The sequence below is a fragment of the Callorhinchus milii genome, unplaced genomic scaffold (assembly GCF_018977255.1).
Source record: "Callorhinchus milii isolate IMCB2004 unplaced genomic scaffold, IMCB_Cmil_1.0 Scaffold20, whole genome shotgun sequence".
Lineage (NCBI taxonomy): Eukaryota > Metazoa > Chordata > Chondrichthyes > Chimaeriformes > Callorhinchidae > Callorhinchus > Callorhinchus milii.
Window position 1 is genome coordinate 11740704 of NW_024704761.1, and position 18102 is coordinate 11758805.

Consider the following 18102-nt stretch of genomic DNA (forward strand, 5'->3'; position numbering starts at 1 on the left):
TTTCAGGAAAACCCAATCTACTCTCTCAAAACTGATCTGTTTATAGTTTGCTAATGTAAGATTATGTACTCAGTAGTTACACTTCGGGATATCATTTAAATTAGTGTATCAACACAAAGGGCTTTGGTATAAAAATTTTGTTTGAAATCTGGAACAACATGCCACAGATATGTCACTTTTAATGTTTAATTTTAATCCTACCCTAAATACATCTCACCTTGCAAACCTCCCAATGCTGCCAACGCAGTTTCCATATGATTTGCCAGCAATGCCAGGGGAGCATTGGTCAATCCATCGGTAGTTACTATGGAAACCAAATGCCCGGCAGTCCCCACAGGGTCATACAACTTGGCAGCCTTGGCAAAAAGGTCTGGGCTGGTATTGGTGGTGAGTCTTAGCAATACACCTGGTTTTACTTCCATGGCAACAAGATCGTTGAGCACATCTGAACCTACAGGAGAGAATGAGACTGTATCCTGGTAACGTGGAGGACATCTTCAGTAAACGAGTACATGGCAATATACTATTAATGGATAACAATTTAGATTGCTGTTCAACATCCACAACTGAGTTTTGGTTACAAAGTGAAGAAATAGTGGAATACAAATCAAAGGTGAGCATCAAACAATAATAATAAGCATTACCTTCCACACAAAGCTGAGCTGCTTTCTTGTCACAATTCCTTTCAATGAAGTCCTTGAGTGAACCGTGCTGTGGCTCAAATACCAAATCCCACTGTGACCATTCTGCAAGATCCTCCAGCAAAGGGGCATTTAACAAACAGGACAGGGCCCTTTCCTTACTCAGCTCACCAAGAAGGCCCACAGAATAACTGTTATTGCTGTGACTAAGAAAAAAAAACTAAATTATAGTCAAAATTCGGCTGCAATAAAAAGAGAACCTTCCAAAGCATTGTTGGCTTGACTTGCACCAGGTGCAATTTCCCTCCTACTTACATAGGTATAAATTCTTTAAAAAGCAATGCAGCCTCGTACAGCACCAAGCTTCGCAGGTTTCCATGATTGCTGAGTGATTTGATCTGGCGTTGCACCATCTTCACCATGTTGGACAGTGTTCCATAACCAAGCTCTTTGCTGTCTTTCACTCTGAAGTGACTTCTTAGTGCTGCTTCAATTACTGGAAACTAGAAAGGCAGAAAGAATGTAACAGTAACAGACAGAGTCAAACAAATACTCTGAACAGATTAACCAAAGCAATCGGGATTAAAACACAGCGCACTCTGAATTCAAGGTTTCCTATATATAATAACCAGGTATCCTAAGTCCTCCCAAAAATTGCTTTCTGTCCCTTCTCACCCCAGGTGGCAACAGACTTACTTACCACAGATTCCTCAAGACTTTCGCATTGCCTGATGAACTCATACACGTCCTGGTGACTAGGGCGGAAACCACAAGATGTAGCATCTTGGTTATTTATAAATAATTTGCCTCCACCAGCTTCTTCCAGCATCTGTGTAAAGCAAAACAACCTTGTAAATCATTCATTCTGGTGGGGTATTGGTATCACACTCAAAAATGCCTGCTCCGTGTTCCCACCTGACTGCCCATTAAATACATTGAGAGGAATAGGCTAGTGAGGTAAATGTAGGTCCACTTCAGTCAGAGATGGGAGAAGTTGTAATGGAGGATAAGGACATGGCAGAGTCCCTAAATGGGTACTTTGCATCTGTCTTCACCCTAGAAGACACAATAAGTCTGCGAACAATAGAGATGCACCAAAGGGATAAGGACAGGGAACAACTTAGGGAAATTTTCATTAGTAGAGAAGTGGTGCTAGGGAAACTGTTAGCACTAAAAAGTGACAAATCCCCTGGTCCGGATGGCTTGAATCCCAGGGTTTTAAAAGAGGAGCTTATGAGATAGTGGAGGCCTTGTATCTGATCTTCTAAAATTCCTTGGATTCTGGAACAGTCCCCATGGATTGGAAGATCGCAAATGTCACACCACTATTTAAAAAAGGTGGAAAGGAAAAGATGGGGAACTATAGGCCAATTAGTCTCACATCAGTGATAGGAAAAATTTTAGAATCATTGAGTAAGGATGTGGTAGTGCAGTATTTAGGGGAACACAATATAATTAGGCCAAGTCAACATGGCTTTACAAAAGGGAAGTCAAGTTTGACAAATCTCATAGTGTTTTTTGAGGATATTTCGAGTAAACTAGATAAGGGTGAATCAGTGGATGTGGTCTATTTGGACTTCCAGAAGGCATTCGATAAGGTGCCGCATAAAAGGTTAGTCCAAAAGATAAGGGCCCATGGAATTGGGGGGAGCATATTAACGTGGATTGGGGAATGGTTAACGGGTAGGAAACAAAGAGTAGGGATAAACGGGTCCTTTTCAGATTGGCGGGAGTGCCACAAGGATCAGTCTTTGGGCCTCAGCTATTTACCATCTACATCAACGATCTAGATGAGGACATCGAAGTTAATATATCTAAATTCGCGGATGACACAAAACTAGGAGAAAGTGTCAACACAGAGGACGACATTCAAAAAATGCAGTGAGACATAGATAGGTTAGGTGATTGGGCAGGTGGGTGGCAGACGAAGTATAATGTAGGGAAGTGCGAAGGTAGGTAGCAAAAACAGTAGAGCGGGTTATTTTTTTAGAAGGGGAGAGATTGGAATGTGTTAGCGTCCAGAGGGACTTGGGTGTCCTTGTACACCAATCACAGAAAGTTAGTCTGCAGGTGCAGCAGCAATTAGGAAGGCGAATGGTATGTTAGCATTCATTATGAAAGGATTAGAGTATAAGAGTAGGGAAGTCTTGCTGCAACTGTATAGGGCCCTGGTGAGACCACACCTGGAATACTGTGTCCAGTTTTGGTCTCCTTATTTAAGGAAGGATGTACTTGCCTTGGAGGGGGTGCAGCATAGATTTACTAGGTTAGTACCAGGGATGAAGGGGGTGAGTTATGAGGATAGGCTGACCAATTTGGGCCTATATTCTCTGGAATATAGAAGAATTAGAGGGGATCTTATAGAAACCTATAAGATCATCAAAGTGCATGATAGAGTAGATAGTGGGAGATTGTTTCCCCTGGTTGGAGAAACTAAAACCAGGGGTCACAACCTTAAAATCAAAGGCCAACCCTTTCACACTGAGTTGAGGAAGAACTTCTTCACTCAAAGGATGGTGAATGTATGGAACTCACTACCCCAAAGGGCTGTTGAATCTCAGTCCTTGAACATATTCAAGACTGAGATAAATAGATTTCTTATTGCAAATTTGTTGTTGTAGAAAGCAGGCACAGGAGACAAGTACACTGTCCTGGATTCACTCAGACTCTGATAGGTTGTAGATTTGGGCATAAAACAAAGCTGAAAAATGATCCATTCTCCATCCTTCATCTTACAGAGCACAGCATTAAATAACTTAAAAATATAGGAAGCACACATGCCTGAGGGTGTTTGACAAGGTACTCGAGAAATGTACCATGACCTGTTCTAGAAAAACCCTCCAGCTTGAAGTGATCGAGCAACTTTCTCTCCAGTCTGGATAAATAGGTGAGATTCAAAAAACCAGTCACACTGGAAAGATTCTTCTGCATATACTCTTTCATCGCTCCTGAAGACCACAAGAAACAAACACAGTCAAAATAAATATTGTTCTTCAGGTGAAAAACCCTGGGAATGGATCCCTGGTACTCAGCAGTGTGACAGGCACTCAAACTCACTTCACAATTCAATTGTAGAAATTGCAAAAAACACTGGTGTTTTAAAGGTTTTCTTGATATCACGGGACTATCTAAATTACGAAGCGAGACAAACTATATAATTCAATAAGCTTTCAAAAGAGAACTCACCCTCACTGGGAGGCGGTGTTTTATTGGCCACATTCGCATTTACAGTAGCCTTACATGGTTGCTCTTTGGCCACCAAGTCCTGAGGAACTTCCAGAGCTCCACAGCAAAGAGCTAACTGGAATAGAGTGCGGGCCAAACGATCAGCAAGCACCTTTAGCAGAAAGTCCTGAATGTGCTGAGCAAAGAAAAACAAATGAGAATATGTTTAATAAGCTAAGTTTCACTCCAGTGTGAGAACTGCCAACAAAAGAGCCTCTATAGTCAATGCAAACACATCTTTATTAACTTTTTTTAACCTGATATGCACCTGAAAATTTAAATTCTCAAAAATTTAATGTATTTCTAGATTTTGTTATTGCTTTTTACACCAGGATTGGTGTTTGGTCATTTTCTCACTGGGAAATCTAGATTCTCAGATAGTCTGTACTCAACACATTTTAAGTCTGGCCTGAGGTCTATAATTAGCCACGTTCATGCCCTATACAGTAGTTAATGAGACCATTACTACCTACCTTGGTCATTTTTTTGGTGAAAATTCCTTCTGTTCTTGAAAAGATTTCCAGGACAACATCTACAGCTGAGCTAGATGCATAGTGCTTACGCAGATCTAGACTCCCGCTGGTAGAATAGAGCTGTGGCCCGCTGGCTGGGTCTAAAAGGCTCTTCTTAATTTTTTGCATCCGACTGCCCACTTCCTCCTCGATTTCCCTCTGGATACGATTCCTTGCATTCTCCATGGCAGCATTTTCACTGATTTGAGTCTTCGACAGCGTCTGACCAGCATAATATCACATACTAAATGAGTTAACAGTCTTTCCTTTATCTCTTTTTACAGTAGTATCTTGCCTCCCACTTTCTCCCACAGCAGCTATTCACCAGCTAACAGTTTAGCACAGATAAACTATCTACTCCCAGTGACAAAGCCTCTCTGCATCCAAAACTTAGGTTTTTCACAACCACGACCCTTGGGAACAGCCACTATTTTCTCTTCTTCCTCAGGGAGAAATCTCCCTTTGATGCTATTTTGTAATAGTATGGAAAGACCAGGCTCCCAACATGCAGCAGGTAATCATATCATAAACACAATGAGGCCAGGACACTGGATTCAGTCAAATAATAGCTAGAGTCTACAATAGGAAGACTAGTATTGTGGAAGGATGAGATGAAGTGGGCCAATGGGCCCTAGTCACTGAATTATTCTTGTGACTTGAATCTCAGCCAATTGTGTGACTCGAATAGTGAAACAGCAGTGTTGTGTGAAGGTAAGTGAAGGCAGAAGAAAAGGTAAAGTACAGCTCCTATGATACAGGGAAAAGACTAAAAATATCAGTTTTCAGGTGACATGCACTGGGGTGCATGGAAATAAAAGCATTTTCCAATGAAAATAAACTTACCGATATCAAAAGCCCAATGCTAGAAATTCTGATTCCAAGTTCATAGGGCGAATCACAGTGATATTTATCTGCTAAATATTTTATAAATTCGGCAAGATCTATTTTTGACCCTGTTGTGATTTTTCTATATGCACGCAAACTCTAGGAGAGGAAGAGAAACAAACGAGCATTTGTGAATATCTAAACTGACATTAAAACTACAAACAACAATCTCAAACAAATTTCAAATTTATAAACCCATGAGGTAGTGTGTCCAGAGAGCCTTCATATCTGGAAAAAGGCAACTTTATAAACATTGTAGCTTGCAATAACCCACCAACATAGCAGTTTGTGCAGTCATGTGCATGATGATAGTTCTGCTTTCCTGAATTCATCCAAGAACTCAGGGCTGATCTCAGTTACGAGTTTGTGTGAAGGTAGAAAATGGCTGGTGTGTCCTCTCCAGGGAAACATACATAACAAAGAGAGATTTAAGAAAAAGGAAACTAATGCCGCACCTGCAAAACGTCCACCGTCTCAACTTCAAATATGTCCTCATCCTTCAGTGATAGAGGTGCTTTAAACATCCTGTGCACGAGGGGCTGCTTGCATAAAGGGCCGAGGTTCAGCTCTTCAAAGTTGTTCTTGTTCTTCAGTGCTGCTAAGCACTTGTTCAGTTCATAAAGGGTGCAGACGCTTCGAATACTCTCAAAAGCCTTCAAATGTAAATTTAGAAACAAATTATATTTTTTCTTAACACTGAGTGATCCTTCAAGTTTTTGATCTATAAAAAACATGGGAGCCAATTTAAAGGGGAAGCACTACAGATGCAGTCATAAACCTATTCCAAATCACACCTTACAGGGAATCTGTGTTCGGGTGAAGCCATCTTTTCACCTGGGAGATGCTATGCTATTCAGCATATCTGAGGGACAAAAGTCTTCTTGGTCTTAGCTACAGAACAATGGTTTTAAAATTTAAAATCACCACAGTATTTTGCAAAATTCTTTATTAGAAGCCGTATTCATTAATTCTTAAATTAGTTTCCAAGTTTAAAATAAAGCTATTCCGGGTCTACGGATGTCATAATTGAGATAATTTCCCTTCAAATCTTAGTGAGATTTGCACATTAGCTAGCCTTGCTAATGAGCTAGGACAGAAGAATTACTATCTGTAATAATAATAATCCTTACATTTGATATAGCGCCTTATCACTTCATTGAGATGTCTCAAAGCACTTCACAGAATATACTGTAAAGTGAATTGATTGTATATTTTGTGGACGAAACATGGAAGCCAATTGCGCACAGCAGTGTCCCACAAACAGTCGTGTTTATTAATTCATTAAATTTCGTTACTTAGTTTATTATTTCTAATTCATTTTTATTACAAAGCCCACCCGAGAGAGAAATCAACACACATCAGAAACAACAAAAGCAAAAAGCAAAATACTGCAAATGCTGGAAATCTGAAATAAAGACAGCAGTCGCTGGGAACACACAGTAAGATATTTGTATGATATTTGTATTCAGTAACTCTGGTTGATTTCTGCACCAATATCTGAAAACTTTCTAGCTTCGACATTCCCGAGTGATATGCTACTGTTGCTCCTGCTCTCGGAAGGTTTATAAATACCAGCACTGGCCTCAAAACAGAAACTCTCCACTGCACTCTTAGGCCAACCAATTACAGTAGCTGGGAGAAGGTACTCTGACAGGTATTTCACCTAGGGAATAGCGCATTGGGGGGAAGAGAAAGTAAATTATATTTGCAGAAGCAGCAAAAGAAGCAATCCCTCATATAAAAGTCACTAACCAGCTCCCCCCCCCCCCCACCACCCATCTCCAACAATTCCTATTTACCTCAATATAAACAGTGACTTCTCGTTGTGTACGGCGAAGGTCTTGAATTGCAGGGATTTGCCTTGATGGGGACCAGATCCCAATCCTTTTAAGTGATTGTACCCTTAAATATCTGCAAACTCTACTCAATACCTGAAGAAGGTGAAAGACAATGAAGGTTATTGACCTCTGGATGTCTGAGGTATTCTATATATAACACAGTAACCCCCAGTTAACCCCAAGTATCTGGAATTTGCTGGACGAGATCCCAAATAAAATTCTGTGATTCCACAAGCCAAAAGTCCACTCGCCAATTCCAAACTCCCGCCAACCCATGTGATGCCCACACTGATTGGTTTTGCCACGGGCATTAACACAACTACATCGATGCCCAGAGTTCAATTAACAACTGACAATGGTGAGTACAAAACTGCAGAACATTGTTTTGTATCTTATTTATTTAAAAATCATTTTTATTCTTTTAAATGTCAGGGAGACTTTTTTTTAAAAACACTTAATAATAATCCTTGCATTTGATATAGCACTTTTTACGTCGGGAGGACGTCCCAAAGCGCTTCACAGAACACACTGTAAAGTGAATTGACTGCATATTTGTGGGCGAACGCGGCAGCCAATTTCGCACAGCAATGTCCCACAAACAGTCCAATTGAAAAGGACCAATTTTTATTATTTTTTTGGTTTTGGAGCCTGCCTGTCTGACATCGAGTCCTGGACGAGAGACAACTTTCTTCAGCTCAACGTGCGAAAAACCGAGGCCCTCCTGATTGGCTCACGTCAGCGCCTCCGCACCTCAGGCGCTGACACCATCAGCATCCAAGGCTGCACTCTCCACCTCGCAAAGCCAGTCAGGAACCTCGGGGTTCCCCTCGACCCTGAGCTGTCCTTTCTCCCTCACATCCGCACCACAACTGGCACCGCCTTCCATCACCTCCGGAATATCGCCAGATTACGGCACTACCTCACCCCTCACGCGGCTGAAACCCTGGTTCACGCCTTTGTCACCTCAAGGCTGGACTATGGGAACACTCTCCTCGCCGGCCTTCCCACCACCTCCCTCCACACTGCAGGTCATTCAGAACTCTGCAGCTCGTGTACTGTCCCGCACCAGGCTTCGCGATCACATCACTCGCCTCCACTGGCTCCCCATCCCCCAGAGGATTGATTTCAAGATCCTCATCCTCACCTACAAGGCCATTCACGGCCTCGCTCCCTCCTACCTCTCCAACCTACTATCCCCCTACCTACCTGCCCGTACCCTCCGTTCCTCTGGCTCCGGTCTGCTCCACGTCCCCCGCCCCAACCGCCCTACCATCGGTGGTCGGGCCTTCAGCCTCTCAGCCCCCAGGCTCTGGAACTCCATCCCCCAGTGCCTTCGCCTTGCTTCCTCCCTTTCCTCCTTCAAGGCCGGTCTCAAAACCTTTCTCTTTGACCGTGCCTTCAGCTCCCCTCTCGACTCTCTTCCTCCTCCTCGCTCCCTCCCTTCCCTCCCCTCACCCTGACCATTTCCCCCCTCCTCCTCTCCCTCCCTTCCCTCCCCTCACCCTGACCATTTCCCCCCTGCTCGGGTCATGACCCAACTGTGCAGCGCCTTGGGACGTCCTCCTGACGTGAAAGGCGCTCTATAAATGGAATCTTGTTGTTGTTGTTGTTGTTGTTTGGAGGGATTATTATTAGGCTCTGTGTGGCGTAAGGAAACTTGCCGAAGGTTTCGCCCTGACCTGCCTGGAATTGAACCCAGGTCTCTCGCTTGCAAAGCGAGTGCTCTAACCACTGAGCTACAGGACTCCACAATTATTTTATTATTTTTAAATCTTAGGATTAGGAATAATACTTAGCCAGAATATCCAACTAGCCGGACCAGATCTCTCCCCCATTAGTCTGGTTAGCCAGGGATTTAGTCTACTTTAATATTTTACGCTGTTAGTAACATTTGTTTTCTACACGCCAATAAAGGCTTATTAAAAATACATTGGAAGGTGCTTAATGGCTCAGTTAGTAAAACCATTGTGAACCTGAGCCACACACACCAAACGATGGTCAGAAACTGTGTAACCGCACTAAGCATCAGGGCTTTCAGGAAAAGAGTTAACAAAGGAATTGGGGCATACACTAATGCTCACCATGGTATAACTCCATGTTACCACAGCAATAGCTCACAAGAACAGAAATATGCTGGTAATCTACAGATGAAAAATATAAACTTTTCTTTCATCAATTACAACAAACCTTTTCTTCAGTGACATGTTCTCCTTCAACAGCAAGAGCCCGAATGTATTCCTGAGTTAGCTGGTTCACTGTTTCCACATCCACTTGACGACTGCCTCCACCCACAAGTGTGTCTGCACTCAGTGTTTCAACTGCTTGCATGACCGAACTATGCTCCTCCCTTATCTGTGCATAGTACCTATCAGAGAATCGAGACGCCGATCTCTTCTTATGTAGTGTTTCCTCTTGAAGCTTTCTCAACATCAATTTTGTCAGTTTTGGGTCCAGCTCAGGAAAGTCTTCGGAGAATGCTGTGGAGACTCCGGGTGAAGCTTCATGTTCTGTCAGCTGGTTCTTGGCTGAACCAATGTTGCTTTGGCTAATTGGAGGCATAGTCAATTTCTGTGTGTCCAAGATCTTTTCAATGTCACTGTCAAAGGAGATTGTGGACATAGGATTCTTCTTGGGTAGTGCTCCTTCGGCCCGGTCTCTTAGCTTTGCACTTTCTCCACTTAGTACACAATCTTTTGTACTCGTTGATGAGCAAGCCCCCAAGGGCAATTGATGTTCTGAACTGCCATGTTGTAACTGTACCTGTGTCAAACTAGAAGTAAAGCCCCAATGTGGCCAGCCGCTAAAAATGCTGTTGGCATGTCCTGGCTTCATTTGAGGCATTGGTGCAGGTGTCTTCAGGTTTACTAATGAAAACAATGCAGAACATTAATTTTTATTCTGCATATTTGTCTTGAACTACCCAAGACCATTTCCAACATTCCAACTGTGCAAAGGGCAACACAGAATCTATGTTAATAAAGACGAAGTGTCTATCTGTGTATTCGACACCCACGCAATAACCGATACATGACTTATATCTCATCGGAAAGGTCTTACATCTGGCAGTGTCATGGGCATATTTTGGTATGGGGGGGGGGAGGATCTCCTATCGTTGATGAGCTATATTAAAAAAATGCTTTAATTAAGCCCCAAAATATGAGGTGTATATTGTATTCTGCAACTACATAGCAACAGAGGAAAGCGCACACCGTTCAAAGAAATACATCTATATTTTGCAATAAATATAAGGCACTTTTTTTCTGGCTGTCATTGGAGCTAGAAACCTCCCATGTTGGACAGATAGAAAGAGACTGAGAAAGAGATTGAGATAGTAAGAGAGACCGAGGAAGAGACTGAGAGAGAGAATATATTATAAAATGTAGTGACTGTGTGTTTTGTGGGAGAGACAGAAAAAGACTGAGGGACAGACTAAGAGAGAGAGACTAAGAAAGAGAGACTAGGAGAAAGAGATTGAGAGAGACAGAGAGATTGAGAGAGACTGATAAACGCTCTGAGACGCTACTCTGCATGGAGGGTGCTATATAAGTACAAATTGTTGTTGTTGACCGATAGAAAGACTATGAGAGAGAGACTGGGACGAAGAGATTGAGAGAGAGAGATCAAGAGAGAGAAATTGAGAGAGAGAGGGACTGAAAGAGAGAGACACAGAGAGAGGGACTGAGAGAGAGAGAGACTGAGAGAAAATATATTAAAGGAGTCCTCCCACAGGAGTCATCCTGGCTGAGTACAAATAAAGACAAAATGTTTGTGTTTTTGTGTCTGTCCATCTGTCTGTCAATCTACATTCCATATTGAATCCTTTGGTTGCAAGTGAAGCTATAACGGGTACAGCTAGTACAAGAGGAAATCATGAAGTGATTGTCGGAGGGCAGGAAAGGCTGATTGTTCCCACTAGGCATTTGTCCTCTAGGGTAGCATGGTCCAACTAGCAGTTAATGGGCCGCATTCAGCCAACTGGGTGATTTTGTCCTGTCCGAGACCATTTCCAACATTCCAACTTCCGCTCCCTCTCTCCCTGGTGAACATCTTCCTATGGCAGTGGCAGGAGCCGTCGATTGGGAGGACACAGCGTGGTGAGTGGAAATAATGCCAGCTGTTGTTACAGTCTGTCAGGAAATCCCTCCCAAGTTGAAGGGAGGGGCTTCCTGACAAGGCGCCTCCTTATCCACTGTGTCCTTGGCAAGCGCTGGCTCCTGCCGCTGCAGATAGTGAACTGCACGGCTGATTAGGAGAGAGAGGGATTGAGGTGGGAGGAGAGAGAGGGGGAGGGGTGAGAGGGAAAGGGCGAGAGGGGAAAGGAGAAGGAGTGTGAGTGATTGAGTGAGGGAGAGGGGACTGTGTGTGAGAGAGAGGTGAGAAAGGAGGAGTGAAGAGAGTGAGAGAGAGACTGTGAGCGAGAGGGTGATTGACAAGAGAGTGGGAGAGAGACAGATAGTGATTGAGAGAGGATGTGAGCAGATAATGTGACTCAGAGAGAGTATGAGGAGGGAGAGCGATTGAGAGAGATGGGGGAGACAGCAATTGAGAGAGGGAAGAGAGACAGTATGAGTGAGAGGGGGAGAGAAAGAAACAGAGAGAGGCAGGCAGAGAGAGAATGATTGAGCGAGAGTGTAAGAAGGGATACAGAAGTGTGTGTGGGAATGATGGGGAGTGAGAGAATAATTGAGAGTGTGTGAGAGAGTGAGAGTAGAGGGGGACAGTGATTGAGCGAGGAGGGGGAGAGAGTGTGAAAGGGAAGAGTCAGTGTGAGAGGGGAGAGGGGTGTAAGAGGGGCATGAGAGAAAGTAATTCAGAGAGTTTGTGAGAGAGGGAGAAAGTGTGTGCAAGGGAGTATGTGGCAGGGGGAGGGGGGGTAGAAAGAGAATGATTGAGAGAGAGAGAGAGAGAGAAGGGAGAGTGATTGATAGAGAGGTTGAGAGAGAGAAAGAAAAAGTGTGCGAGAGCAGAAAGAGAGGAGAATTGAGGGCAGCGGTTTGGTGGTTGGTTCACTGTCAGGACAGCTGATCGGAACCTCCCTCATCCACCTCAGGGGGACTGAGGACACACATTGAGTGACATGCCTGAGCAGTTGCCTCACAGCGACCTCCCTCTTTCACCAGTGAAAAACTTGTCTACGTACCCCCCTCGCCACCAAGAACTCCCGACCCGGCTGTTCCCTTTGCAGAGCAAATACCAACTTGCTTCATGTCCCCCCCCACAGCATCTACTCCACCATCGATATTTTGCCCCTGCTTTCTAGAGTTCCATTCCTGGAGTCCCTCCAACTTGATCGTTCCCTCCGCTCTTTCAACACACTTCAAGACCTAACTCTTTGTTCAAGCTTTTGTTCCATTTTTCCTCTCCCCTCCCACCTCCCTTGGTTCCCATCCCCAGCTCAGGTGCCCAGCCGACAGTGTCAAGCGCTTTGAAACGTCCTCCCATCGTGAAAAAAGTAAAGAAACATGAGCAATATTTCATGTTTGGAAACACAAAATAGTGCTTATGCGGCCCGTGGAACTTTCCCGAATAGGGAATCTGGCCCACAGCAGCCAAAAGGTTGGACCACCCTGCGCTATGCTATTAGAGGAGCAGTGTGAGGGATGTTTGTTGATTTTGATTCTTAGGGGCAGACAGGTTAAGTTGGGCAAAGTGAAAAGACTCTTAAGCACCATAGTCAATTCACTTTACAGTGTGTTCTGTGAAGCGCTTTGGGATGTCCTCCCGACGTGAAAAGCGCTATATCAAATGCAAGGATTATTATTATTATTAGTCTAGGGCAGCACAGCTTGACTAAGAGTAGCTAAGGACACTCACCAGCACACCAGACATTTAAGAAACAACCTACGACATAACTGGAAAATGGGAAGATGAGCATATTGAAAAGAAGATCAAATGGGTTTCAATGCTTTCTTCATCTGAATCTTATGTGAGTTTTACTGTATTTTAAATCATTTTAATATTGTAGATTGATGAAACTGTTAAGTTGATCATAATGTATTTTGTCTATAACGGAAACCTACAGAACATTTATACTGTTGTACTTTTAAGTAAAAAATCACTGATGATTGTACTCTTGTGATTTTTGGACTTTTATAACCATAATTTCCTTTCTAATGTCCTTGCTTTTGTACTTGTATAACTTGTTTACCTGCTAGAAACGACGGGTGTCTGTCCTTTATCTAATGTTCTTGTTCTGTCTGGTACACTTAGGTCGGAAAAAGGTTACAGTATGTCAAAGATGGTCTGTGTATGTGAAAAATGGTCCGTGTTTGGTGAAAAGGTGAAGAAGTGGTGTAATTAGATAGATTTTGCCATCCTTATCTAATGTCAGTTATGTAGAGAAGGAATGTTTTAATAAGATGGTCTTGGGGGTAATTGGAAGGAGGGAAACAAGGTAACAATATATGTGAAATAAACCAGATAGTTTAGAATTTGTTTGTTAATTGAAGGTGGTGACAGATGTCTGACTTCTGGATGTCAGTAAGCTAGCCCAGAGACTGAACAAGAATTCAATTCAATACAAGAAGGTTAGGAAGGGAAATGAGGCAGGCGCAGGAAAGGCATGAAGAATGGGAATATAAGTGAGGCGAATGTACAGAAGATTAATATGATGCTCGCCTGGTGTCAAAGCGAGGACTGCAAGAAAATTATTGCAGGATGTCAAGGACTGTGCAGAAACAACATATTGCTCAAAAGCAATGTGTCAAGGACTATGAGTGGACACCCAGGAGGCTAAATGGGGCAAAAGCAAGGTCAGATAAATGTGTTGACAGAACTTCCAGATCAGAAGTAAGGACTCTCAAGAAAGTGCAACAACAACATGAGTGCTCACGAAAATAACACAGTGAGGTCATGGGGCCATGACGAACATTTTTTGGGTTAAAGTTGAGACCTGGTTGATTAACTGGAGGTTTAAAACCCATTATCTAATATTACGTGCGAGCGTGCCAAATTGAGGTTAAGTATGGGCTGCTAACACAAGGGAGTTGGAAGAGTCTTACGAAACTAGCTAGGTTTACCGAGCTCTCCCAGAGAAAAGTGACCGATCACTACCCTAACATCTTCTTTGTGTAGTTGCTGCTTTATTTGATACATATTAGATATTGACCTATTATTTGACAATGTGACCAATAAAAATTGGAACTGATTGAGATGATTTGTGTCAAAATTTGAATTATTTTTCCCTCACATGTGAACTTTACATATTCTAAAACCAAGCAATAACTCCCTTGTTCTGTATTACTGGAAAATTACTACACATTGGGTTCAGTTTGTATACAAATTTTAACTTGTATATTTTTAAATTAAATAAAACATTACCTGTTGCTTGTTGCTGTGGAACTAATGGAAATGTGGAAGAACCAAAAGAGATTTTGTTAAGAGTTTCCGTGTGTGCAGCCAGTGCAGGTCCTCCAGAAGCAGTTGCTCCTCGTGATTCGTTGCCATCCGTTTCTACAACACCAGGATCTCCGGGAGGCTTTAGTTTCAACAGTTTCACTCCTTTAGGTGTGTTGACAACAACCAGCAAATGACTCATAGAATTGATCAGCTCTTGCAGGGAGCGAAATCCATGTTTTTTTGTCTTTAAGTTTTGCTTGTATGTCTTGTTATATAGCTCTGGTAGTTTTGATTCAGGAAAGCCATCAGGATAGGTTTTGAAGAGATCCAGAATTTCACCGTGAAGTTTCTTCATTTTCTGGACTTTAAAATGAAGCACAATACACATAATATATTTGATCTTTGGCCCAAATGTATGCAGATATGACTATAAATCCTCTTGACTATTGCAGAGCATAGCTGTAGCTTTTAATTCCCCACCTGATGGTACTGAACTCTGCTGTATGGCCAAAGGGCAAGTACCAAAATAAAAATCAAACCTTTTAGCTTTGAAAAGTACTAGATGTTGTCATTTTTTACTGACAGCAATTTTTTAATGATAAAAATTCAGCTAATCAAAACCGTGTGCACTCATAATGTGCAATGATATATTTCTTTCAAATTGAAGTTTACTTTGATCCCGATCGCCTTACACTCAACTACAAATCCCTTCACACCCTGGCACCTCCCTATCTCTCCAATTTGCTTACTCCACATTCCACCACCCGCCACTTTAGCTCAGCTGACTCCAGCCTCCTGTTTGTCCCTCGTCCCCTCCGCTCCACCATTGGCGGCCGTGCTTACAGCCACTTCACTTCGAAACTTCAGAACTCTTTCCCTCAATCCCTCCGCCTTGCCCCTCCTTCCCCTTTGTCAGATCACGCCTGAAGAGCTTCCTCTTCGACAGTACTTACGGTCATCGCCCCCCCCTCCCCGGCATCAGGCTCCGCTCCCATTAAGTGCTTGGAGACGCTACCCGTGTGAAGGGTGCTATATAAACGCAAGTTTTTGTTGTAACACTATTATTGTTTATTCCTTACAACCTGGAAAAGAGTTTCTTCGATTTATCATTACACAACTCATTGAGGCTGAATGGTACTGCACTGCTTGTTGCCCACTCGATTCAGCACAAGGCAAACTCCTGAGCTCAGATACAGCACTGTGCAACTGGGTTAAGTTCAGGCATTGCCTTCCAGTTGGACGAAGACCAAGAAAAATGGGGATCGGAAGGGCGGTTGAAACCGCCACCTTTGTGACCACTCTCATTTATTTTCTATTGCTGTACGCAGTTGGTTGCCGAGTTTCACCCATAAAATATAGTCAATTCACTTTACAGAATATTCTGTGGAGTGCTTTGAGATGTCTCGAAGACGTGAAAAGGCACTGTATCAAATGCAAGGATTATTATTATTATTACTACTATTATAGCAGCTGGTTAGATCTTCAGTGCCTGGGGAGCACAGTAATTTAACAGCCTTTTGTATTAAGACATATGGTATGGTGAGCACTGGAAGAATATAAACCCCAAACCACATTTTCATAGATGCAAATAGAATATACGGAAACTGTCTTACTTTCAAAAGTACAGTACTTTGCAAGTTAGCCGATAATAAAACACAACACATTTTGTATCATATTGTGAATGAATAATATCTATCATTTTTCTAAAAAAACACCTCATCAGACATATCTCATTATAATCCATTAAATCTCTTATACTCACTACCTGAATCTGAAATAAAGATGTAGAATTATAATGTTACCATTAAAAGAACAAAGCAATCCATACAAAACATTTTCCTGCAGAAATAGATATCTGCTTACCGTACAATACAAATTCAGTTATATCGGCTTGTTTTACACAGCAGAAATTAGGAGCTTGCACACAACATCCTGCTTTGCTTTTACAATATTGTGCTCCTACTCTTCCTTGTGTCGCAACAGCTATAAAGCAGGCATCCAATGAGAAGCATCAAGATGGAATGATGCAAGGAAACTGAAACTAATCTGATATCAGAAATGCAACAAAGGGAGTTAGGCTTCCAAAACAAAAAACTTGTATTCCAAAATGCATATTAATACTAAAGTCACGCTTTCAGGAATTCCATTAGGTTTTTAGTGGGGAACAAGGTTATGGGCTCACTTTTCTATACCCAGAGGTTATTTTCACTTTTAGAAAACACTATGTTGTATTAGTATAATTCCCCTACTTTACTTTCACTTTCCATTTCCCTCTCATCTTGAGCAGAATCAAAACAGAAAGCTGATTCAGCTATCAACATTCATGAAACTCACATAAATCACCTTCCAAACAGGAGACAATTTGCAATTGAAGCTGCTACCTCCAGGTGTGGAATTCAATGACAAGCTTGAATTTAGTTTCATTTTTTTTCTGTATTATTGGTATTTTCAATCTTACCACCTTGGCTGTTACTGTGAAATCATTTTTTAATCCCTGTATAAACCTACCTGATGTACACTCAGTTTCAAAAATTACAGGATAGGTTCCTGATTCTTGAATTAACACCTCATTCTTCATACATTTAAGCAGGTGTTTAACAGATTTTAAATGATAGCTAGCCAAGTTCAATTTCCGTTGATACATTTGCTGGTACAACTTTTTGATCTTCTTCATTGCAATTCCATGAGGGTGATATTTTAATAATTTTACAATTTCACCCTGAAGCACTGATAAAACGTTCACCTATGACAAAGATAGAAATTAAAACAAATAGACAAGTAGACCCCAACACTACTTTTAGAATATAAGATATGTCAAACATTAGATATTTAAACAGATTATACTAGCTGTACCCATTGCAGCTTCGCTTGTAACCAAAGGATCCAAATGAACGTAGATTGACACACAGACAGACATTTTGTCTTTATCTACACTCAGCTTGGAGGACTCCTATGGGAGGACTCCATTTGGGAGGACTCAGTGGCAGGACTTCTTTAATATATGTTCTCTCACAGTCTCTCTCTCACTCTGTGTTTCCCTCAGTTTCTCTCTCCCAGTCTCCCTCTCTCAGTCTCTCTCTGTCTCTCCTTCCCTCTCTCTAGCTCTCTCTCTCAGTCTCCCTGTCTTTATGTCTCTCCCACAAAACACACAGTCACTACACTTTATAATTTATTCTCTCTCCCAGTCTCTTTCTCTCTCGGTCTCTCTCACTATCTCAGTTTATCTCTCTGTTTGTCCCACATGGGAGAACTCTAGCTCCCATGACAACCAGAAAAAAATGCCATAGATCTGTTGCAGAATATAGACGTGTACTTTCCTCTGTTGCTACATAGTTACAAAACACGATGCATATACCTCATATTTTGGGGCTTAATTAAAGTTTTTCTTAATATAGCTCCTCAACGATAGGAGATTCCCCCCCCAAAACAATATGCCCATGCCAAGATGTAAGACCTTTCCGATGAGGTATATATCATGTCTCTACGTCAGTCGGTTATTGCGTGAGTGTCAGATATACAGATGCAGACAGACATTGTCGTTTTATTAGTTTAGAAGATTACCTTGGTGTTATAAATCCAGTGGATAGAATGTTTGATTGTAAATCTGAGATTTTTGCCCCAAAGGATGAATTGCATATGATGATTCAATGGAGTTCAGATTGT

The 18102-nt window shown here is 42.2% G+C and overlaps 1 protein-coding gene across 1 annotated transcript in view; it reads right to left on the reverse strand.

Annotated features, from left to right (window-relative positions):
- Positions 1-18102, reverse strand: part of wu:fj29h11 (protein NO VEIN) — a 50741-nt gene that overhangs the window by 29889 nt on the left and 2750 nt on the right. Inside the window, exons 3-14 of the mRNA XM_007888880.2 lie at positions 14422-14802; positions 9289-9965; positions 7063-7194; positions 5719-5916; positions 5222-5362; positions 4340-4600; positions 3828-4002; positions 3423-3589; positions 1342-1470; positions 957-1144; positions 645-847; positions 218-451 (exon numbers count right to left, since the gene is read on the reverse strand). Of these exons, the coding sequence (XP_007887071.1) occupies positions 218-451; positions 645-847; positions 957-1144; positions 1342-1470; positions 3423-3589; positions 3828-4002; positions 4340-4600; positions 5222-5362; positions 5719-5916; positions 7063-7194; positions 9289-9965; positions 14422-14802 (2886 nt within the window). The remainder of the gene's footprint in view (positions 1-217; positions 452-644; positions 848-956; positions 1145-1341; positions 1471-3422; positions 3590-3827; positions 4003-4339; positions 4601-5221; positions 5363-5718; positions 5917-7062; positions 7195-9288; positions 9966-14421; positions 14803-18102) is intronic.